This window comes from Netta rufina (genome assembly GCF_964035555.1).
Source record: "Netta rufina genome assembly, chromosome: Z".
NCBI classification, from domain to species: Eukaryota; Metazoa; Chordata; class Aves; order Anseriformes; family Anatidae; genus Netta; species Netta rufina.
Window position 1 is genome coordinate 69,082,119 of NC_140126.1, and position 23,560 is coordinate 69,105,678.

The 23,560-nt window shown below is 38.9% G+C and overlaps 2 protein-coding genes across 2 annotated transcripts in view; one reads left to right on the forward strand and one right to left on the reverse strand.

Annotated features, from left to right (window-relative positions):
* Nucleotides 1-1,043: 1,043 nt before the first annotated feature.
* On the forward strand, nucleotides 1,044-5,412 carry LOC311221195 (guanine nucleotide-binding protein G(I)/G(S)/G(O) subunit gamma-10). The gene is made up of 3 exons (XM_084305031.1): nucleotides 1,044-1,171; nucleotides 2,807-2,938; nucleotides 4,525-5,412. Exons 1-2 carry the CDS (start codon nucleotides 1,091-1,093, stop codon nucleotides 2,930-2,932), a joined length of 207 nt encoding a protein of 68 aa, XP_084161157.1. The 5' UTR covers nucleotides 1,044-1,090; the 3' UTR covers nucleotides 2,933-2,938; nucleotides 4,525-5,412.
* Nucleotides 5,413-8,838: 3,426 nt separating this feature from the next.
* SHOC1 (shortage in chiasmata 1) overlaps nucleotides 8,839-23,560 on the reverse strand; it is a gene marked incomplete at both ends in the record, with an annotated part of 51,514 nt that continues 36,792 nt past the window's right edge. The window contains 12 exons of the mRNA XM_084305594.1: nucleotides 8,839-8,939; nucleotides 11,913-12,470; nucleotides 12,666-12,837; nucleotides 13,883-14,032; nucleotides 15,335-15,466; nucleotides 16,499-16,592; nucleotides 17,527-17,648; nucleotides 18,685-18,796; nucleotides 20,595-20,700; nucleotides 21,233-21,411; nucleotides 21,937-22,006; nucleotides 23,458-23,530. Coding sequence (XP_084161720.1) covers nucleotides 8,839-8,939; nucleotides 11,913-12,470; nucleotides 12,666-12,837; nucleotides 13,883-14,032; nucleotides 15,335-15,466; nucleotides 16,499-16,592; nucleotides 17,527-17,648; nucleotides 18,685-18,796; nucleotides 20,595-20,700; nucleotides 21,233-21,411; nucleotides 21,937-22,006; nucleotides 23,458-23,530 — 1,869 coding nt within the window. The remainder of the gene's footprint in view (nucleotides 8,940-11,912; nucleotides 12,471-12,665; nucleotides 12,838-13,882; nucleotides 14,033-15,334; nucleotides 15,467-16,498; nucleotides 16,593-17,526; nucleotides 17,649-18,684; nucleotides 18,797-20,594; nucleotides 20,701-21,232; nucleotides 21,412-21,936; nucleotides 22,007-23,457; nucleotides 23,531-23,560) is intronic.

Genomic DNA, 23,560 nt, shown 5'->3' on the forward strand with positions numbered 1-23,560 from the left:
CCCTGGTGCAGCTTGAGTCTGATTCCAAAGCTGATGAGCACAGCACTCGAGGTGCGGCCTCACCAGAGCCGAGCACAGGGGGACGATCCCCTCCCTGCTCCTGCTGGCTGCACTGCTCCTGACACAGCCAGGATGCCGCTGGCCTTCTTGGCCACCTGGGCACACTGCTGGCTGCTGTTCAGGTGAGCATCAACCAGCACCCCCAGAGCCTTTCCTCTGCACAGCTTTCCAGCCACTCTGCCCTAGTAGTGCTGCTATAAACTTAATTCACTTTGTATTTAAAGGGCAAATCAGTTCTAAAACTTGTTAAAGAACACATCTAGAACCAGTTGTGTTTATTTTCATGAAGTAATCTCACGGACCTGGTCTGGTGGGAGGTGTCCCTGCCTGTGGCAGGGGGTTGGGGCTGGGTGCCCCTCAAGGTCTCTTCCAACCAAACCATCCAGTGGTTCTGTGACCTTGTAGTACTAAGTAGGGCTGTTATATCTAGAAATCAGGCAGGGCAGTAATATCTAGAAAAGAAGGAGAGAAGTGCATGCAAGAGCATCCGTGTCTGTGGCCACTGTTTCACAGGCTGACAGCTGAAAGCTTGCACCAGCGCCTCGCTGTGTACCATCCTTCCCCTGCTGAGCCCGTGTGATAAGCTGGGTTGCACAAACAAGCAGGCAAGACACAAACTGCTCATCTGTCTTCCCGTTTTTTTCTTTTTTTTTTTTTTTTTTTAAGGTTAGTTTTGATCAAGATTAGTTTCCTGGCCCGACTCTGAAGCAAGAAATGGGGCAGCCGGTGGGGGCGGCTGTGTCTCCTCTGTGTGTCCCACGGGCCTGGCAGCAGGTGCAGGAGGGACCAGAGCCAGTGTTCCCGTCTCCACCGGGCTGCAGCACCTATAAATAAATAAATAAGTAAAATAAAATACGGGAAAAACGAAATAAACCCAGCCGACTTTTGGCGGCCACCAGCTGGGGCTCTCCAACCGGGGGGGCGGAGCGGCCCCGGCCGCGGCCCCTCCTCGGGGCGGCTCCGGCAGGGCCCGGCCGGGCTGATCCCAGCCGATCCCAGCCGATCCCAGCCGCCCTCACCCTGTCGCGACATGTCGTCGGCCGGCAGCCTGAGCAGCATGCAGCGCCTGGTGGAGCAGCTGAAGCTGGAGGCTGCGGTGGAGAGGATCAAGGTGAGCCCGGCAGGGAGGGCTCCGGGGGGGAAGGGGGGTGGGTTTGGGTATTTTTTTGGGGTGCCTCCGGAGCAGCTCCTCGTTAATTCTCCGCCAGCCTTCGCGGACAGCCTCCTCCTCCTCCCCTCCGGCCCGTGATGCTGCGACATGTCGCGACAGGCGGGGCCGGGCGGCGAGATGGGGAGCCGTGCCCGGCCGAGCCTGCAGGCTGACAGACAAAGGCAGGCAGCCCCGGCACCCCCCCGGGGGCTGTTAGGTGCCTCTGTTTTATTTTATTTTATTTTATTTTATTTTATTTTATTTTATTTTATTTTATTTTATTTTATTTTATTTTATTTTATTTATTTTTTATTTATTATTTCATTTCATTTTATTATTTCATTTCATTTCATTCTATTCTATTCTATTTTATTCTATTTTATTTTATTCTATTTTATTCTATTTTTTTTTCTATTCTATTTTTTTTTTCTATTCTATTTTATTCTGTTTCCCACCCCAACCCGCCCTGTCCCTGCCAGACCTCAGGGGCACACCATGCCCCCCCCAGCCTCGAGGGGGTTGCTCCACCTGGGATGGCTCTGTGTAGGCACCAGATATCCCGGAGCCGGGCTCCTCCAGGCCAGGGATTTACCCTGGGCTTGCTCGTGCTGCAGTCCAGCCTGGCCTCGGCGAGGCTCCCCTTTCCCACAGCATCTCTCTGCTCCGAAATGCCTCGTCTGGGTTGCTGGGTGCGCGGTGTAAAAGCAGGGAGGCTCACACCCAGCTGGTCCCCTCCGCATGGGCCGGCGTCGGCAGCCCCTGCGGTGGGAGCAAACATTGTTTTGGCTGCCCTGAGTAACACAATGCGCGCCCAGAAGGAAGCTGGGTATGAAAGGGGCTTTTAAAAATACACCCCATCCAGCTCCAGCGGCGATTTTGTTTACCCTGACAGCGAAAGAAGCAGACAGGAACAGTATTTTCAGAAAGAGGAAACCGTGTAGGAAAGAAGTGCCCCCACACGCCTTGCACGCGGGAGGCTGCTGCTGCCCTGGGACGAAACGTGGCAGAAAGCCTTGCACTAGAGGTGTGAGCAGGGGCACACACACACCGACGGGTGTGCGGAGCTGCCAGGTTTGCACCTCTGGCTGCCCCCCGGGTGGGTTTGGGGTCCTGGCCTCACTGCCTGGGGAAGGTGACGGCTTGCACCAAAAGCTCCTCATCCTCGTCTTCTTCCGTCCTTGACTCGCTCCGCTCTCTGCTGCCTAACAGTTTGGAAGTAAAAGTCATTTTAATAAATGGTCCGAGGATACAAGAGTTCAAACATCAGCCCCAGGGAATGGAAAATCCTGCGGCCACGGTCCTGTTTTTTTTTACCATGAGGATGAACCCCATGGCACAGGCACCCCGGCCCTGCGTGTTCCCCTGGCTCTGCACGGGCACGGCCTTTCGTGTGTGCTTCACCAGGGCTTTCTGGATGCCCGTGCTGATTTATTCGGCGTTTCAGACTTCAAGCACTGACTTGGCTGCTTCCCAGCTCCGCTTGACAGTGTTTCTTCGAGAGGAAATGCCTAATAGATGCTTGCGAACAAATTAGTTTCCTCTCCGGATTGTTTTTTTTTTTTAATTTTTTTTTTTTTGTTCTTTCCCTTCGCACAGGTCTCCCAGGCAGCTGCCGAGCTCCAGCAGTACTGCATGCAGAACGCCTGCAAGGACGCCTTGCTGGTGGGGGTGCCCGCGGGGAGCAATCCCTTCCGAGAGCCCCGCTCCTGCGCCCTGCTCTGAGACCAGGTAACAGCAGCGCCGTGCCACCACGGCCCTGGCTGGAAATTCACGCCCTGGCAGCGACGGTGGGAGCTGTTTCAGTGTCAAGTTCCAGAAATTTTATTTTATTTTATTGTATTTTTTTTTTCATCTGAGCACCTCTAGGGTCATTAGCAGCATCCAAAATAATAAAAGCTGCCCCTGTGCATTCAGTGTATAGCCAGGCAGAAAAACAATCCCGCACCCAGCTTGGAGAAGTAAGACAAAGCTGTGCTGCTGCTTGCGTGCGCCGCGATGACAAGCTGATAGCCTAGGCAAGAGCCTTATTAAAAATGCATTTGGTCTCCTGCGTCGCGCCGCGCTTCCTTTGGTGGTGTCTGTCCTTAGGCTTTTTCTGTTGCTGTCGCTGATGCAGCACCACAGCTGCTGGAGGCAGAGAGGAGCTGAGACAATCTGTAACCGTGCTCGTTGTAACCATTTTCAGCCCAGGTCTAAAGGATAGACCTGGTACTCCTGGCACTCTGTCTGCCTTGGTGCTCTGCATTGCTTGTACCTGCACAACAACCTGAGGGTGACCTTCCAGCACCGGCAGCCTCTGGTTTCCAGCTCTGCGGCTCTCTCTTGTGTCTCTCCTGTCTGTCACGGGGATGTGGTGGTCACAGGAGGGAGACATGTCATCCGTGGTAGTGGCTTTGGGCAGGATCACGTAGCTTTTTTTCTGGAAAACTGTACTTCTGCTTGGCAAGCAGGTGTGGAAGTAGGATATTCAGAAGGGGGTGCTCTTGTTTAAAATCAGGTCCTCCTGAAGAGCTGAACAAGCTGCTGGGAGAGAAAAAGCACTGAATTCTGTTATTTCTTTAAGAATGCTATCGAAGCAAAATTGAATGCTTTCTCTAACATCAGAATTTGAACTAGAATGCAGAGCACTTGTAGGATGTTTCCCTTCCTGCTGCCAGGGTTCCTGAGTGCGCAGTTGCTTTTGGCCTCATTAATAGCATGGTTTTGATTGTTGCTACATAGCTTTGATAAAGCAGAAGTGAACCTGAAGAAAGGGAGCAACCAAGCCTGAACTATTCTTGCAGAAAAACTGGAGAAGGAAGAAGCACGAGCAGATATTCTTAATTTAGGTGCTGCCCTTTATTCTTCCTGCAAACAAGATAAAGTTGATGGTGAATGTTGCACGTGTTCTTCTGTTGTTAAAGCAGCCTTCCTACATTTGTTTTTTTTTTTTGGGGGGGGGAGGTAATTTCTAGGGTTCAATTTTGATTGCATCATCCAGACAGGATATGAGACACTTTTCCAAGTTTGACTTTGATGGTTTGATTTATGCTGGTTTTAGAAATGGATAGCAGAGCCTAACATATAATTTTATCATTTTCTGCTAATTGATCAAAAGTCTAGGAAGGAATTTAGTTACATTAGGATCCTAAAAATGAGAACAAAATTGAAAAAGCCAATACATACATTTTATAATATTCAAGGATGCCAATGCCCAACAAAGGAGAGTGGTTATTCTCTTTTTCCCAGTGCAAAGAAGCTTTCATGTTATAATTTCTAAGAGAGATGCCTCAGATAAGAAGACAGCATTTAATAACCCCTCTTTCCTTTTATAGGGAAGGTCATCGGAGAGCCTGCCTTCAAGCATGATATGAATAACTGCCTTTCCTTCTCAAGAAAAGTATCTCTGTGCCCTTACTTTTGTGTGGTTGAAGCAATCTCTTAGATATTTACCTGTTTGTTCTTGTGCACCCGTACCTCACTACCTTTTGCTAATGTTTTTACAGTTTTTTAATGTAACTAGCATTCTTTTCATAAAAGTCACCGTTGTTACTACACTATACTAACTGTACAAATATTACTTGAGAAGTTTACATTTTAAAAAAGAAAAACATGAATTTTTACCAAATTGCTTATTATTACCTTGGTAGGTTCTTATGCTGGAGTGATGGTAAAAGCTATTTGTATTTTCCAAAATAAAATGTCAAAAAAAAAGAAACGAACTGTTAAAACATAAGAGTAAATGCCATCAGTGTTAAAGAAATGCTCTCAGCTGCAATTTTTACTTACCGAGCCCTGAAATCAGCTGTTTTCCTTCAAGTGGATCTAAATCCATAAATGACACCTCTTAGGATCTGCTTAACACAGTATGTGCTGCAGGCTCGGTTTCTAAGCTGTGGGTCTCGTAAAAGTCCTGATGTGTTTGGTACTTCTCATAACTTGTACTCATAAACATACTGCCTTGCTGGAATCTCATTGACACGTTTAAAATGTAGCCAGACTGACCCTAAAAGCACATTAGTATCCAAAGACAGTTGCATGCCTAATTTTCACATTTTGAAGTACACAAAATTACGAAGTAAATTACAAGTAAAATACGCTTGGTCATTTGCCTTCATTTTTTATAGAGCACTTTTACAAGGACAACTAATTTTTTTACTAGGTTTTTCATTTTGTTTACTTTCTATTGTTTGTATTAATCTTCTAGAAGTTTGGAAATAAAATTCCTTTCCCTACTGGCTTTGATCTCATTGTTTAATTGAGAGGAAGGCCAAATTCATGAGTGAACTTTGAGGATACTTGGATTTTGCAGTGGGAGGGGAGGCTGCAGGCTGTTAGTGTTCTGGGGAGGAGAAAGTCACTGCTGGAATTTTAGGAAATGTGCCTTGTTATTAGAAAAGTTGAATTTACACCTATTAACCATTTTTGTGGTAAATAGTAGCTACATTATCAGGCCTACTTGCAAATGTTGAAGCTGTAAGGAAGAAGATGAATGGGGCTTTAAGTTATCTGAGCATTTAATTTTCATTAATACTAACTGAAATGGGACAACGAATGCCCGCCTGGTAGTTCAGTCTTTGACAGAAAGTTCTCACACTTGCTGTCTGGCAGGGACACGCTGAGATGAGAGTAATAACACCGCCAATATGAATTGTGCCTCCAAGAGCAGAAGCAAAATGTTCTTCCTCAAGTGCCTTTCTTCACTCTGGCTTCCTTTTCATTGCAGGCTATTTGGCCGTGGCCGGCAGTTTTTCTTTTAGCACTTGACACAGGCACGTACTGCGGAAAGCTGGAGGAAATATTGCTGGTCTCATTTGCAGAGAGGTGGCCAGAGGCTCAGCCTGGGGTCAAAGCGCTCAGATGAGTGGGACGGAAGAAACCCCTCTGGTTTCTTGTACCCCCTGCAATAAAACCTGCCCCCAGCACCAACATTTGTGTCGGTGCCAGCCTGTGACGGAGGAGCAGCACCGTGCAGATGGGTGCCAAGCGTGTTTTTGAGGCAGCCAAGGAAGCTCAGAGGAGCCCGGGCAGCTGCCTGCTGCTGTGGGCAGCAGAACAGGGCCTCTCTGAGCTCCTCGGTCAACAGGGCCTTGTCTCCAGCTGCAGGCATCCAGAGGTCTGCACCGCAGCTCAGACAAGGCCCGGCGTTGTGTTTGTCTTCCCTGGCTGTAACAGGCGTCATCTGCAGCGGGGGGGACAACAGCAGCATCCTCTAATGCCAGCCAAGATGGTCTTGGCTCTCCACATGCTGCCTGAAGGCCTTCATGGCTGCCTCACAGCTGAAAGAGGACCCACAGGATGCCCACAATAAAACAAATCAAGTGAACGCATGGATCTGTGCTACGCAGGGCCGAACACACGCCTTAAGGCCATGGTTTCTCACCCTCATCCCTCACAGCCCCATCAGCAAGGCTTTTCTCTCTCTAGAGTTGACACCTGCCAGGTTACCAAACCATTCAGAATTTGAGCCCAGCAATGAGCTCATCTGCCACTGGTGATTAGGAAATCACTCGTTCTCAGGCAAAAAGATGCAATAACAAAATTTCTGTAGTGTTCCCCTCTCAATCTGGTCTTGCCTTCCAGGATTCAGTTCTCTTGATAGGCTATTCATGTGGAGCAGTCAGTTACACATGTTTTAGGAAAAAAAAAAAAAAAAAAAAAAGAGCATTTGTATAGTACAATACTAATTTTCCTCTACATGAAACAGATTGGACTGGCGGGTGGGAACCTCACCTGTGACAAATCTGTCTCTGTGTACATAATCTGCGAATGACTGAGAGTCATAAACAAATAAGTCTACAAGCCAAGTGGCCATCGCAAGCCCTTTTTCTTATTTTCCACAATATTGGTAGCACCTAAGTGTACACTAACACTTTGCTACCTAAAGGAAACTGATCACAGATAGCACTCGAATTTTCTTACTAATCAAATGTAGACGGCACACGGTTTACCTTTGTTTTTATAGTGGTGCACAGATTATCTGAGCAAGCCTGTAATGGACGTTCACATTGAAGTTCTGGTGTCAGCCTCTGTCTGTGTGAACGGAGGACATAAATACATAGCTAGGGAGTGGCCGCTATAATTTTCTCCACTGTGGTCATCCGTGACTGAGATTTTTGCAGAGCTGCACTCTTAAAAGGACAGATTCCTGGGCCTGGCAAACGGGGAGACAGTTCTGAAAAACAGAGCCAAATCCATGATGGAAAGAGACAGAAAATGGTTAGGTCAAGGGACCACAAAAATGGGCCAGAAATAGTAAGCAAACTGCAACTTTTATTTAAACTTTTCTCTTATTGTGGGCAAAGAGGGAAACACAGGCGTGTTTGCAATTCCACAAAAAGGTCTTTATGCTACACATGAAAGATGTTTTTTAAGACCTCGTAAACAGTCTGGATGCAAATAATTTGGGGATAATACTCTGAACAACAACTGCTCCTAGTGCTGTCATCATAGCTTTTAGTTCTCAGTTAACAACCAGCACCCTCCCCCTTTTCTCTGGTAAGCTGGTCCCCTAAGATCTGGCTATACTTACTGACATAGTGAGTATGCACTCAATGAAGACTCTGTGTCAAGGAAGTATTTTACTGCAAGCCTAAACCACAATTTTATATATATATATACTTTTACTGAATTAAAACATAAAAAAAAAAAAAGTGAATTTGAGAACTGAATCATCAGAACTGCGAGCTCCTGAACAGACAGTGACATTCTGGAGCTGGCAGACATTCCTCCACAAACCATGTATGCATTCCTGCAGCAGCACAGAGATACTTTCACTGCTCCCACACATATTTCCAGTTTTGTTGTCAAATCTTTTGATGGAAAGTGAGGGGCTGGGTGCTCTTTTTACCCTCTCTCTTCTGCAGCTAGCAAATTAGATGACTTTTTGTAATCTCTTACCCCTTCTAGTTGTAGCCTATAATTTCTGACACAGGATTTTCTTCTCCCTACTCACAGATGTGCTGTAGCAGACTGAAAAGGCCAACAAATGGCCTCTATCAGGCACTAGGGTCACAGAGTCGTTCTCTGAATCAAATTATGAGAATCATAAATTTCAGCATATCTTTCATATTCAGTCCATAAAACAAATGTGTTGTTTCTTGAAGCTTGGTTATGACTAAAGCCGTTCTCAGGCTACGAAGGAACTTGTAGCATCACATGGCTCCAGAGGAGCTGTCAGAAGGAAAAAAGTGGAACATGAGCCCGAAGGACAAATATAGAGTCCCTGCTATATTTGCAAGGAAGCTTTAAAACTTCAGGAGCAGTCTTGAGATTCTGGCAAGTCTAGTCCAGCTGTAAGTGTGGAAGCCTACATGTTCAGGAAACAAACGTAAGTCCCTTGAAAATTCGATGTTTTTCATCATCTGTTTGTTTCCAGTCTTTATTTTTGTATAAATAACGTTAAAGTACCTTTATATGATTTATATAAACAAGCAGAGAAGCAGTAATTCTCCACGTTCAGGGAGCTAATTTGTCTAGTAAGACTTAAAAAAAAAACATAGAAAAAAAAATCCTTAATTAGTAAAGATTCCTAAACCCTAATTTCTCTCTCAAAATGACAATGACAACAACAAAATGAATTTAATCTATTTCTCTTCAGAGTTTACAGATTTGAAAAACCAGGTGTAGTGAACAATTCCCCACTCCATTCAAAAGAATTTAAGACGTGTTTGTCCATCACTTCTTCCAGGGACTCTTTCATACATCAGTCTCCTTTTCTTGATCCCTGGTACTTCTTCAAATCCTGAATCTGGTAAAGTGGAAAGAAATTACATGTATGAGAAGCTATGAATACAACAGTTATGCATACTTAACTGTTTTTTTCAGAAGCAGTAACAGACTTTTTTTGTAAGAAAAAAAATATCAAATTAAATACGTATGGACTAATATTTACTACTGCTTACTATTACTGAGCAATTTAATGCATATTATCCTGCCATAGTAACACAGGACCACTTATACAGAATCAACCTGTACTATGCTTAACCACAATATTTCAGTACAGATTTTCATACTTACTTCTATTTCATTAATATGACACCCAGTCCTATCCAGTAATAGTAAAAGTTAATTCTTTTTAACCAGAGATAGAAATTGTTCCTGTTTCTAAGTTAAAGAAAGCTTCTTATATTCTTAAGATTCAAATATTTTTTTATAATAAGATATTTATAAAGTTACTTATTCAAAATAATTTCATGGAAGAAAATTCTATTTAGCCTTTGCAAAAAATATTGCAAGAAAACTTTAACACTGATCAATGAATTTCATTCACTTTTGTGGAAATACTGGTTTAGCATACTCGTATTGTTTGTGATTTAATAAACATTTTATCTGAAGACTACAGAAATACATGACAATTCCCAATGTATCTTTCTTAATTTGACTCGGCAAACATTTCTTAAATTTTGGATTTCAGAAAGCTTTCATTGTATTTAGGTGTTGGTTTTTTTTTTTTTTTGCATCACCATGTGCAGCTAATTAGCATACCTATATTTCCCTTGGTTAATGAATAATAAAGTAAAACACTACTCCCAAAAGCTAACGAAAAACCATTTACCCTTTTTGATTTGATTTAGCATTAAGTATGTATTTGCTCTATCAGGTGGGAGTGTTACAGAAAATGGATCAGCCAGAGAACCCAGTGTTTTCAAAATACTGTAACATGGTACCAGAAGAATCTGTTCTGATCTCTGCTGAAACTATTGTAATTAGAATTTGCAGTTATGAGTGCCATACACAGATTACTTACTATCTAGCAACACTTCAGGTCACAGTTTTCATCCCAAGAGAGAGGCAAAAAGTCTGTTCACAATTTCTCTATGAGCATTTAATTTTCAAAGGCTGAAAATTAAAACCAGTTCACCATACCCAATTAACTTTTCCTCTGCTTACTACCAGAAATGCTGTAGGCAGCCATGAAACACAGTGGTACCGATTAGTTACTTATGCTTTCATGAATGATCTAATCTAACCAGCGAAAAGTGTTTAGTACTGCACTGATACTGCTCTACCACTGAGAAGTTTAACTTGAGGTAGCAACAGAGAAAACATAGATTAAATTACCTGCACTGGGGTTTAGACACTTTAAGAAACTTAACTTTATATTTCTGAGGCATTTAGCATCTCACCTTTAAAGAAGCAGCAGAATTTTAAAAAGAACTTATTTATATATGGGTATGTATATATATAACAAACACGGCATGATACGGACTAATGATGGTTACTTACTTTTAAAGCCCCACAGATACATACTATGCCTTATCAAAAATACTCCAGGCTAACTATATTTGAGAAAGTAAGCCAAAGATAAGAAAAGAAAAAGGAACCCCATGCCCCCGTCCCCCCCCAAACAAAAGAAAACAAAACAAAACAAAACACCAACTGAATTTTGCACGTAAGGAGTGTACACACCTTCAGGGTAAACAAAGTTTAGAAGTACACACTAAACTATCTGAAGAAATATGCTTGGTAAAGATTGCAAGATAGAGGGTATAGCCCTGGAGACATTAGCTGTGAAAACAATTCCAAGAATAAGGTAATCGTATGCAACAAGCTTAGAAGAGTGCCAGAGTGAAATCTGTACTCCAGTAAAGCCAAAAGCAAAAGACAGCCATTAGCAGTATCTGAAGGTCTAAACCAAATTTTGTCCTTTAGAGAAAATACTATGTAGTCTTTTTTTTTTTCCCTTTTGTCCAAAACTATAGGAACGATTCTTTTGTAAACATATCTTTAAAAATGATTATAGTAAGGTTATTATGCAGATTTCACTGTCAAAGACAGAAGAGTCTGAAGCTTACAGAACTGTAGAATTGCAATTTCCAGTATTTTACCAAGCAAACTTAGTGGCAGCGATACAATTATATACATGAACTTGCAGCCCAGAAAGTCAATTGACTCCTGAGTGGCGTCAAAAGAAGTGTGGGCAGCAAGGCAAGAGGTGATTGTCCCCCCCCTCTGCTCCACCTTTGTGAGAGCCCACGTGGAGCTTCGCATCCAGCTCTGGGGCACCCAGCTCAAGAAAGATGAGGATCTGTTAGAGCTGGTCCAGAAGAGGGCCACGAGGATGATCAGAGGGCTGGAGCACCTCTCCTTTGAAGAAAGGTGGAGAGAACTGGGGTTGCTTCAGCTGAAGAAGAGAGGACTCTAGCTCCCTAGACCTTACTGAGGCCTCTCAGTTTTATCAGGGGGCTTACAGAAAAGATAGAGAGAGACTTCTTACAAGGGCATGTAAAGATAAGAAAAGGGGTAGTGGTTTTAAACAGAAAGAGGGCAGATTTAGATAAGATATAGGGAAGCTCTTCACCCAGAGGGTGGTGAGGCCCTGGCACAGGCTGCCCAGAGAAGCCGTGGATGCCCCATCCCTGGGGCTGCTCAAGGCCAGGCTGGATGGGGCCTTGGGCAACCTGGGCTGGTGGGAGGGGTCCCTGCCCATGGCAGGGGAGGGCTGGAATTAGGTGGGCTTTAAGGTCCCTTCCAACCCAAACCAGTCTATGATTCTATCTTTTTATTTCTTAATGCTCAAAACTTACCAGAGATGTTTAGAAATGTTTTATTACTCAAAAATATATGTGCAATTTTTTTTTTTTTTTAAAGGAAACACATGAATGCTAGATTGAATATAATAACCATTTAAAGAAAATATGATCTCTAGTTTTACTGATACTCCTGTTTCTAGTCAAGTTACAAATAGAATTTCACTACATTCTGCTTGCTTTGTACATACCTGTTAATGTTTTTCCTTTTGTCCATAAGTATGGTGGACTTTGCTTTCTCTTTCCTGAAGATTCTCTAGCTAGGTGAGGAAAATGCAGACTTTGAGGCGCATCTGGATCAGCAAGGGAATCACGGGGAAAAGAATTAGGTGCAAATGCATCATATATGCAGGTGGATGAAAAGCAATTCCGTGGGGCCTCATCAATCACAATTTCTGGGCTCTTAAATGTCGTTCCTCTAAATTCTTCTAGAAAGCCCTTAGAGCTCTTGTGAGGTGCACAGTCAATGAAAGTTGCAAAGAAATCCTCTTTTTCAGAATTTTTTGAGGAATGATCAGAGCTGCAGTTAATCCTGCAAGGCTGTCTTTGAACATAAAAAGAATTCATAGCACCAGGATGAGTAAAACCTTCAGAGTCCTTCGGCACAACAAAGGAGTTCTGTTTTCTCACTGTAACTACTTCTGAAGAACATGGTTTCTTTTGCATATAGCTTGAAAGGTCAGAGTCAACAAGACCCTGATTATGATTCGGTGGAGGAACTATGGCTTCAGAATTCACATGAGGTGGTCCTGGTGGAGAGAAGCGAAAAGTTAGCTTACCTCTCTAAATTTTTCAGAAAAATATGAATCCATTGAGCATTAAAATAAAGCCTGTCTTCCTAGAACAACTGACCATTCAGTGGTTAGAACATAAATGTTTCAATATACCTAGACTTTCACTTGGTTTCAAGTATGATATATTTTGGTAGGAATTCCAGATATTACCTGTGCTAGTTTGTGCCTTAGCCAGCAGCTCTAAAGACTGATAATTTTGCTTACAATCTTGATAGAGTCTGTTAATGTTATCGCAGTTTTCTGGTGGTGATGCACCTTTCACTGCTGTTTTTAGTGGAGCAGCAGCATTTAGGGTGTACAAAGATGTCATGTCACTAAAATGCTGAAACAAACAAACAAAAATATTCAAGTAGTGTTTACAGTGCATGTCCACACTGTCAAATATGGAAAAAAAAAACATACACAAATCTGTTGTTGGGATTCTAAGGTTTATGTATAATTTATTGTTTACTGGAAAGAAAGAAAAAAGACTTGAGTACAGAAAGAGAGGCACTTAAGGCAAACAATGAGCCACCAATCTTAAATCTATAAACAGACTAAGTAATAAACAGCATGTCAATTGAAACACATGAAAATCAATATCTTAGTGTACTGTACCCTCTTTCATCAGTCCAGGACTGCAAGAGGTATTGTCTGCGATAGATGGCTGCATATCATACATCATGGACAAAATTAAACTGACAAGAAGTTTTTCAGTCAGTAAACACTGCTTTGCACATACACTGTTATTACTATAACATGCATAAGTTGATATTCAGTGCCCAAGTATCTGTTCTCTTGCTCTTTCACCTTAATTGAATGCTCCTGATTCAGGAAGGAAGCCTGTCCTCCCTTTTTCTTGACCGATAAAAGCCGTGCATTTCTAATCTAATTAGCTGACTATAGCCATTCTATAATTCTTCTAGACTTGGCCCAGCTGAAACAGTAGGAATAAACAATTCCAACTGAGGAAGGGAGGAAGGAAGGAAAACTGTCCTGAAAACACTTAATTGGAAAACATTTCTTATTTTAGGGAAACATATAGGCTTTTATGCTCATGGGATACTTGAAATGAGGACACTTAGAAAGAAAGTGGATTAATTTTTTTCCCCACTTTATTTTCCAGAGTACTTTTTCAGTTAAGGATTTTTTCCAGTTTTAATAATCTTCACATGAACATAACTCAACAAAATCTGCTGAGAATTTGCAGATGTGACAATTTAGATATGAATGATACAGTAAAGTTGTGAGAGCAATAAAATGTTATTTCATTAACTCTTAAACAAAACCAGCAAATTAAGCATGTTACTTCAGATTAAAAAAAAAAAAAAAAAGTATTATAACAGTGAAAACAGACTGAGCTAATACATAAATTAATTTTGACTTACCTTTAAAACTTTTTTTGGAACCTCAGGCAGGAGCTCCTGAAGTTGAACAAAACTCGCAAGAAACAGCCTACTCAAAGAAGATCCCTTCTTTAACATAAACTGAGCAACCAGAGGGTTGATACATGGAAAAGCAAGCAGGCATTTCTCCATCTGAAAATGGAAATAATTTTGTCAGATTAATATCTGATAAACTTTTTTTTTTTCCTGTCTTTACAGAATAGCATCCCTATGAAAAGGTCATATGGTGTATCATAGAATTAGAGCTCTGAATCAGTGCAATTTTAGATAGGTGTTTCATACCTACTGTGTAATTTTTATTATTTTTCTATAGATATAACAGTGTATAGTTCTTGTAAGAGAATTATTTTTGCACCAGAGTTTAATAAAAAGGAAGAACAGTCAAAATTGTTTCTGTAATTAAGATGAAAGCAGCGAATCATGTAAACTACATTTCAAAACACATTATCAGATTTACTCTTTATTCTGTTTTGAAGACTATTACTTGGGTCAAAATAAAGTGACGAAGATATTTTTTTCTACAAAAGATACATTTATAAACAGCAATGAGGCAGGTGCCAAAAGCTGGAATTACTAGGTGGAGGTTGAATGTGATACACAGGGCAGTGAGTTGAAAGCTGTAACATTTTAAGAATGTCAGCTTCCAATTTCTGACATTTGTAAAGCTCTGTGCTCAACAGGTCAGAATCTAATGCCTTTAAGAGAGATGAAATATAATCAATGACTCCTCTCTCTCTTTTTTTTTTTTTTTTTTTTATTAAACACTTGAAAGGCCATGTCAATATCTGATTCAAAATGCTTCCGGATGTTTCAAAGGCTAAAATGTATCTTGAGTTCAAAGCTTCCATTTAAAATGACTAAATCCATATATTTAATTTGAAAACCTTAATATACATGTTAAAGAACATCAATATTTAAATGTGATCAATGGACATGGTCCAGCATTTACTGTATAAATATATAAATCAACTACTGCACACTAAATTAAGCACATTTCTACTATCTTGTGCTAAAGCAAGTCTGAAGCAACTTCATTGATGTCAGTAAGGGACAGCATTGATGAATTTGGTTTCCTGTCCAAGCGAGCCACATCGTTTTTCACAGTTTGGATAGTTTTTCAAATTTAGTGCCTAGAACTGTAGAGCTTTACACATTAATATACAGATATAGAGGATAAACATCTCCAATGATTAATTACGAAGGCACAGGGAAAGTCCAAGTTTCCCCATAGTTGTGCTGACAAGGATGGCTGAAGCATTACACACATAAATATATAGTGTGCGTCTATCCATCTATCTACAATACATATACATATATAACATAAAATGCTTATTTTAATAATATATTTTAACAAAACAGCACAAACATCCCACCTAGAAATGAGTCTGAGAAACAGGAAGAAAACAGTGTAATTTATCAGGAAGATAAGCAAACCTCAGAAGGCAAAACAGAAAGCCAGGATTTATCCAACCACTCAGAAGGACTGATACTAGATGCCATTAAAACGATGTCAGCAATCTGACGAATTAACAATGCTGCCTCTTCAATCCCTGGCGTAAGAAATACCTAGAAGTGATACATAATATTTTGGTTATTATGGTTAAAACTTCTGCGAAGAAATTCCAAATGTCTTAATTGATTACAATAGTTAGCAAATGGGAAAGATGAAAGGTGACCCTAAGCACAATACCTGGTAACGTGGAGTAACAAAACCTGATCCATGCTCATCAGAGGTGGAAGTTCAAACTCTGACCACAAACCTGGTTCCAAACTACACTTACAAATCCTATGTAAGTGAGATTTAGTTGCTTCTGTAGGTCTCTTATTAATTATATGTTATTACATTTATGGGTACGAGTTTCTAATAAAACAGGTAAGTTTGAGATGCTTAAAATAGTTTAAGAAGATAGGGTTATATAACCTTTTGAAGGTGTACATAATTTTCAAATGAACTGTCTATTACTGTCCATGGATTGAAAGAAGCTGTGTCTTGCCTTGAACTTTCATTTAACCAGATAATTTTGAAACAAACATGTGCAAAAACATTCTAAAAATTTATCAAATAAGATGTTACCGCATGCAAAAGAATCAGGTTACAGACAACAACTTGGTATGACATGAAACTTTTGCCCCCTTATTTTTAAATGTGAATTATTCCAGATACTGCACTTATTGAACCATAAAGAAAAAAAAGGTAATTGATATTGTCACATAATAAAAAAAAGAGGCAAGCAAGCTGACATAGCAGCATAAATGAAAGCTTTCTTTTCTACTACATTATTAACAATGTTAATCTGAAACTTCAAATTAAGGCATAGACAGAACTAATACACATTCTCAATATTTATAAAACTCAACTTACTACTTTACTTCTTCACTCCTAGTAGTAAAAGTACTATCCAGATTCCATCTGAATCCAATGCAGCTTGTACTGGAGTCAACCAGAGTTTTTTTTCTCCCTTCAGGAGTACTGAATTAAAGTCCTCTATATTATTTTCTCTAATATTGAATTATTTCATGCTTTTGATGTAGAATGCATACTTTGCTAAACACTTTGGAAATATCACACAGTGAAAATTAAAATACCAAAAAAATTACCTTCACTTCAAAGTCTTCTGACTTTTGTGTTAATTCAATCAGCGTGGCATAAATAATTACCAGGTTAAGCAGAGTATCTCCCCTGAGACTGTACCTGTAAAAACAGTTCATTGGGCCAATAATATTTAATATGCACATGTAATAGCTGCAAAATATTTGTTCGCTGTGTTAATAAATGCCTCATTTCCTGGAACTCAGGGTACAGTTCCCTCAACATTATTATCTGTGAAAAGATAATTAGGACACATTAAGTGACTGAGTGCTGAAGGATGCATTGTAAGGAAGAAAATGGAGTCAGCTTACAGGAAAGAAAGCCTGGCCTGAAGCAAAGAATTGAACCAGGGTCAGTCACCGGAGAAAAATCATACAGAGGGGAAAGGTGATGCAAGGAAAATTTACCACTTGGTCAAAGAAAAAGTCTCACAATAGTTAACAAAGGACTGCTTATGAACTATATCTACAAAAGTAGCGCTTCCAGAGCAAAAAACCTACTGATGGATTGGAAGTACACCTGAAGAATGTCTCCCTGTTGTACAGGGATGCCAAGGCAGAAGTAATTCATAAACGTGTATTTGTAGGTATTAATTTACTTCAAACACTTAAAAAGAATAGTTCCAGTAGTTAAATATCCTTAATCCTGTGAAATTTTTGGACCTATTGATTTTAAATGTTAACATTCACGTTAACATTACCTGCATCAAAATCTCTTATTACAAACGTTTCTTCAATTTCTTTACCTCTTGTGTAGGACTAAAAACAACTTAACATATGAAGAACCATCTTTGCTGACTTTTTTTAGGGCCTCCATTGAATTTTTTTAGCAGAGGGCATGACAACACTGTAACAAAGCAGTATGTCTAAAGCACATTAGAAATACAAACTCACAATATTCAGATTCTTCCAAGAGAAGGGTGGCCCCACAGATTAATTCAAAAACAAAGATTGCTAGCTTGTTCTAGTATTCACCTTTCTTTAGTGATAACTTTCTTTTAAAAATACCAAGATAACAAAATAATGTATTAACTTACTCTAAACTCAGCCTTTCTCTGGAATAGAAAACAACCCAGCAGCACGTATATTGGAGTGATAATGCTGTCAGCTTCAATATTATATTGTCACAGGATTTCTCGTAATTTAATTCATCCATATTCTACCATAAAATTAACATAAAAAGTAAAACATAAACAAACATACTACCATGGCTGTCATAAGCTTTTAGTATGCACTGCTGTATTATGCAGAAGTGAAATCAAACATTGTTACAAGTAAATAATAGAAGTATCAATGACCTATCTGTCAGTCAAAAAAAAAAAAAAAAAGGTTATATTCCCAAATTTTATTTTGTGTGACCTTTGAAAAACTGATTCACTGCTTCATGCTTTTTTTCCCTCCTGTAAAAAGGAGACACTACTACTGATTTTTTAGGGTGTTCTAAGATTTTTGGGAGTTTTAACAAAGCTGTAAATACAAAACTTGCAAAATACTGTCATAAACTGAGATATTTGCGTGACCTATATCAATCATATTATACCTGCACTTAATTTATATAGTAAAGCATTGCTAGTTACAGAAGCATTTGCAGTAGTAGCATGTAGGAACATCTATCTGTATTTGCAGATATCTATCTGCAGTTCTATTTGATTATTTTATTCTTTATCACTAACAGTTCTTCTACCTGTAAAGTCACCTGTCTTTGTATGTAATAGGATTGATGTACTATGCTGTCATCTAAACTATTACTTTTTATAAAATGTGGAGCAAATTATTCTTTAGACTAATTCAGGTAACTGTTGGAAATGGGAGAAATTTACATGCAACATGGTAGGAGGATAAAGTCACATACATATATTTAATTGGTTATTACAATATTCCTGTATACAAGCTTACTATGATCTATGCATCTTTTAACCATATCTAGTACAATCCAATCGGAGGTGTAATGTGACACTTCTGTGGAAAAAAAAAATAAAGAAAAAAAGTGGGTACAGATGGGAACATTTTAAACCAGTCAGACTGGTGCACACAGAATTTTGGAGCTAATCTATTTGGAAATAACTTGTGTCATGAGACAATGCATGAATTTGATATGATTAAGAGGAACAAAAGATATTTGAGAACAGTGCAGACACAGCCTCGAAGCAATATAAGACATTAAAGAATTTGGACATACTAGTTTCCTTTTGTACCTGCAAAAAGATAGCAGTGCGTTCATCTATTGTCAACACAACATATCGATCTGTGTCTCCAAATAGCCTCAAGGAGTGACTGCAGCTTCTTTCAACAAAGGTAATGCTGTAACTGAACAAGTCAAAATCTGATCTTAAACCTCGGTTAAGTAAAATAATGAGATTTTCTTAAAGGAAACGAATAACAAATTTCTTCATATAATTTTTATAAGTGCATTTTTTTTTTTTTTTTTTTTTTAACGTACCATGACCTTTTAAATATGCTCAAGTTAACTTTGAGGCACATTCAAAGAATAAACATCAATGTAGCAGTGACATATTGAAATACTACTAGATTAATTCAATTGCATTTTTAACTGCTTGGAATATGACCTTGCTAAAAAGACCTTGAACTTGTCAAAAACTATTAATACAGAAATTAAGATAAAAAAACAAGCAAATATACTTACATTGAAGTTTCTGGAATAACAATTAAAATCTCCTGATCTTCTTTTGGAGTAATTAAGTGTATAGTGCTTTTCCTTTCTTTCTTCCACAATTGTGCAGCACAGGGAAAGCAAGTTGAGTGAAAGACCCCTGACTGCCATTTGAATTATCCTATTTTTTTTCTAAGTGAAAGCAAACTGCCAGCAGCAAAGCATCCCTTCATCAGCTGTGCTAGGGAAGACTCATTGAATTAGCATCACATGCTTAGAGCTTTAGAAGAGTCTTGGCTGACTAAGGGAGAAGTTGAGGACAAACAACAGTCACACTACTTGGTCTCATCCCTGGGAAATACAAGGGACCTAAACCTGAATCTGCCAGCAGTAAGTCTCCTAGAGACTTGTATGGACTGTGTATTCAGTCTTGAACAACAACAAAAAGAGTGACCTGTAAGCATCTCAGACAAAGAGCTATGAGCTCTGTTGTTTCAATTCATTTATCTATTTATTTCCTTGGTGCTAAGATCTAGTGGGAAAATACTGAAAAGCAGCTCCTATTATTTAGCTTATGGTCAGGCTGAACAGTGGATCTGAACAGGTCAGTGTATGTCAAAAAGCAGATGTCAAATTGAATATTCAAATTTTAAACATCAAAAATTTCTTTTTATTATTCTTTGCCTGCTAAGCTGCAGTTACAGCTCTAAAATGCCTTCACAGCTGACTCTAGGATCCAAACTGGCAAGTCTCTTCGGCAGCATGGTGAAATCAACTATACATATCTCTGGCACTTGGTTTAAGAGTTGACACTGCTGTGTCTCCTATTTCTTTCTTCTCCCCCTTTTCTCCCCTTGTGATAGAAGATACTTTTAATAGATACTTATTATGAGAAAAAGCAAAATGCAAGAAGATGTTGTCCAAAAAAATAATCCACATGCATAATGATTTACAAACTTGCATATTTTTGTACAGGCTGAAGTTACTCAAGATTTAGTGACTACTAAGATTTAGTTTTTACAAATACTTTTTAAAATTCAGCTTGTTCCAAAAACTGTGATGCATCATAAAATGAAATTTTTACTTTTTTCCACAGCTCTGGTACTTAACAACACTCCCCCCCCCCCCAAATCACAAAGCAGTTTATACAAAGAATTAAATACAAAGTCTTCAAAGCACAAAGAAAGAGTGAAGCAAAAAATGTTTTGTGATAACAATGTGACTTTCAGGGAAAAGTAGTCAACTTAAAAGGTTGTTTTAATCAAAAATTCCAGCTCATCATTAAAATTAACCAATCAGCCAATTTTGCTCTGGTTGACATCCATGTGAATATATAGAATTAAAGCATGGGCTTCGGTAGAGAAATTATCTTTTTGTCTCTTGCAGTGCTCATTCACTAATTGCAGCAGCATATCCTTTATAGCTATGTAGATCATATATATCCTGGAAAACTGAAAGTAATTAGTCATTAGTAAATAGGTCATTTTCACTCACTTGGATTCCAAAAGCTGAAGAAAATCAGGCATATTAAGAAGACCTTCAGTTGTGAGAAACACATAGGGAATCTGTACCTCCAGAAGAAAGGAACCACCGTGATTCCCTGAAACAGTGTACATACATAATAGTTTCATAACTAAAAAGAAAACATGTTTCACGTTTTTATACATTTCACGTATTTAAATGCATGTATCTTTTATAAATGCTGCTTTCATTCGTCCCCATTAAAATACTTCCATTATGTGCTTTCTCTTCTTACTCCAAAATTAAACTCTCCTGAATCCCTTTCAAACTAAGCTGTAGCTTATATTCTTTTAGATCAACATTCCCTTAGGATGAGGAAGGGTGGATACAGCTTGTATCAACAGTAAACAACTTGTAAACTTGGCAGTAGTCTTTTATAAGAGATCAACATTTACTACCACATCCTGATCAAAACTAAGCTCACATCCTAAGACAAACACTTTCCTAACTTTCTGTACAGATAAACCAGCACTATTTGCTTAGCTTTACCCTCCATAGCTTATGACTCATTCTCTTCCACAAACACCTGCATGCAGTATTTCAGAGAACTGAAAATGCTTTCCTTTAATATGCCAGCCTAATTGTTTATTAGAAGTCCAGAGAGTGCTTACCCATTTGTCTTGTTTCAGGGAGGGTGGTTTTAAAAGTCACGTAAGTAACATTTAGATTTTCACACCGATTTTTCCAACAAGAATTTTCAGAATAGTCGTATTCTATCACTAATGAGAAGTGAGTCCAAGGAAAGTCAGCTCCAATTTGCTCATTTTGTACAATAACACAGGAATATCTACTGAGGCTTAAGAAAACACAACAACAACAAATATAAAAAATTTGCTCAGGTAGAACTACACTCGGAACAAAATGAACATTTTTTTTTACTTTGAAGAATTTTAGTTGTTTAAAATCATTTACAAAAAGATCTTACCCTTCCTAAATTTAAAAACCATAATTCTTTAAAAATTCATTTTAAAATTAAAAGCTACACCCCCCCCTCCAATTATTTGCTTAAATTATTTATATTTTCCAACATCATAATTTGTCAAATTTAACATTATGCTTTTTTTTTTTTTTTACACCCACTGGAGAGTTTTTCTAAAACACTTATTAGCAACTGCAGGGGAAATTGCTCTGAATCTTAAAACTAAGCATTTTACTAGAGTTTTGGCAAACTTCTCTCAGAATGAAACTGTAGATCCATATTCTGAAATTTTTACCCTGTCAGGATACTTCCATAAAAATGAACAAAGGTTTCACTAAAGCTAGTCCTGAGTAGGGAGTTCAGGCTACGTTCTTAAACATCCAGAATTTAACTTACTTGCTTACAACATCTTTGCAACTGAGGAAGGTTCCTTTTTTCTCATAATTCAAATCGATAGCTTTTAAACCTGCACAGAAAGAGTTAAAGCCTTAATCAAATAAATGAGCTTCTGCTGGTATGCACAGCAGTAAGCAGTAAAGTGGAACAACACAGGCTATTAACATTTTTGTATTACATTGTCTGTCTTCATTAAGTCCTACATAATTTCAGTTTGTATTGCAGTAGTAAATATAATGATTTGGAGACTTCCATTTCTGAACTGAAGGCAGAAGTAATGTGAACTAGATTCTGTCTCATAACTGAAGTATTATTTATGATTACTTTCAAATGAAAAATAAAAAGCTAGTACAAAAGGCAATATTTTTAGTCCATTTAGCTTTTAAATTCCTTTATGCGTTCTGTATGCTTCAAATCTCACAAGTATATCTGGAAGATGTAGCTAAAAATGGGTATTTGTGTAACACAAATGCCTCTCTTGAAAAGTTTACTTAGTTGGATTGACTTGTGTTTGCAACCAAGCTTTAACACATTAAAACAAATCAAATACTTTCCATTAAATATCATTATAATTAGTGAAAGCATCGTGAACATGCCTCCTCCCTTTCAAAACATTGTAAGAGATAGGCTTTCTTCTTTTAAGAGCACAGGAAACTTAACTTTATTTTGAAAGGCGAAAGAACAATACAATACATAACACTGTTGATATGGTTCAAGCAAGAAGCAATTACAAAAAGTGAGTTTTAAAAAGCAGTATGAAAGGAATCAGCAGCATGCCCGAAACATAATACAGGCTCAAATAACAGTCTTCCTGAAACAGGTTTGTTTTACCAGCTGAATCTCTGATGTTGTACAAAAGATGAGCTTGTACAAAAATTACTCATGGGTAAAACAATGACAGTGCTACTTTTATCAGGGGGGCTTGGACATAGAAAACAAATATTTTTTTCTTGACTGTAATAGTTTGCTACAGCTTATGCCCATATATTTAGCAAATTAACAAACAAGGCAGCAAAAAGCTGATGAAAGGAAATTACCTAAATACTCATTTAAAGTTTTACATTAGGGAGCTTAGCTAAGACTTCTAAATTGTCCTTAAACTACTTTTAAGACACATGCCAGGAGGAAAACTTCTGACCCTGGATCGGATAAAAACAGAGAGATAATTTGACTGAGACAATTGACACAATTATAATTAGGCAATGGGGTGCCCACATCTCCTTTGTGTTCTGTTAAACAAATCTTTGACTTGACAGATGAGCTCTCATTCTCTGGCAACATAAAACAACATAAGAAAACTCTTAATTGGGGGAAAATACAATGACAAGAAATAAAAAAAGGTTTTCAGAAGAGTTTGGGAACAGAAAACAGCAAGAAAAGTATATAGAAAGGTCCCTGATGAGGAGAAAAAAGGAGAGACACCTGAAAAAAAAAGGCACACAAAAAGAAAAATAATTAAGCACAGATCAACAGCCCTCTTTTTTTTTTTTCTTTCAAAAATAGATTATGATAAGTATTTACCTTCTACTGTAGATAAAGTGTGAACAAGAGCAGCTTTTTCTCTCTCAGAGTCCATTCTTGTTATGATTAGTATCTGGAAGAGGACAAATAAAAGTAGTTCTGG

Coding starts and splice junctions, on each gene's coding strand:
- LOC311221195 (XM_084305031.1), top strand. CDS start 1,091: ATGTCGTCGGCCGGCAGCCTGAGCAGCATGCAGCGCCTGGTGGAGCAG. Junction 1,172..2,806: donor CTGCGGTGGAGAGGATCAAG/GTGAGCCCGGCA, acceptor CCCTTCGCACAG/GTCTCCCAGGCAGCTGCCGA.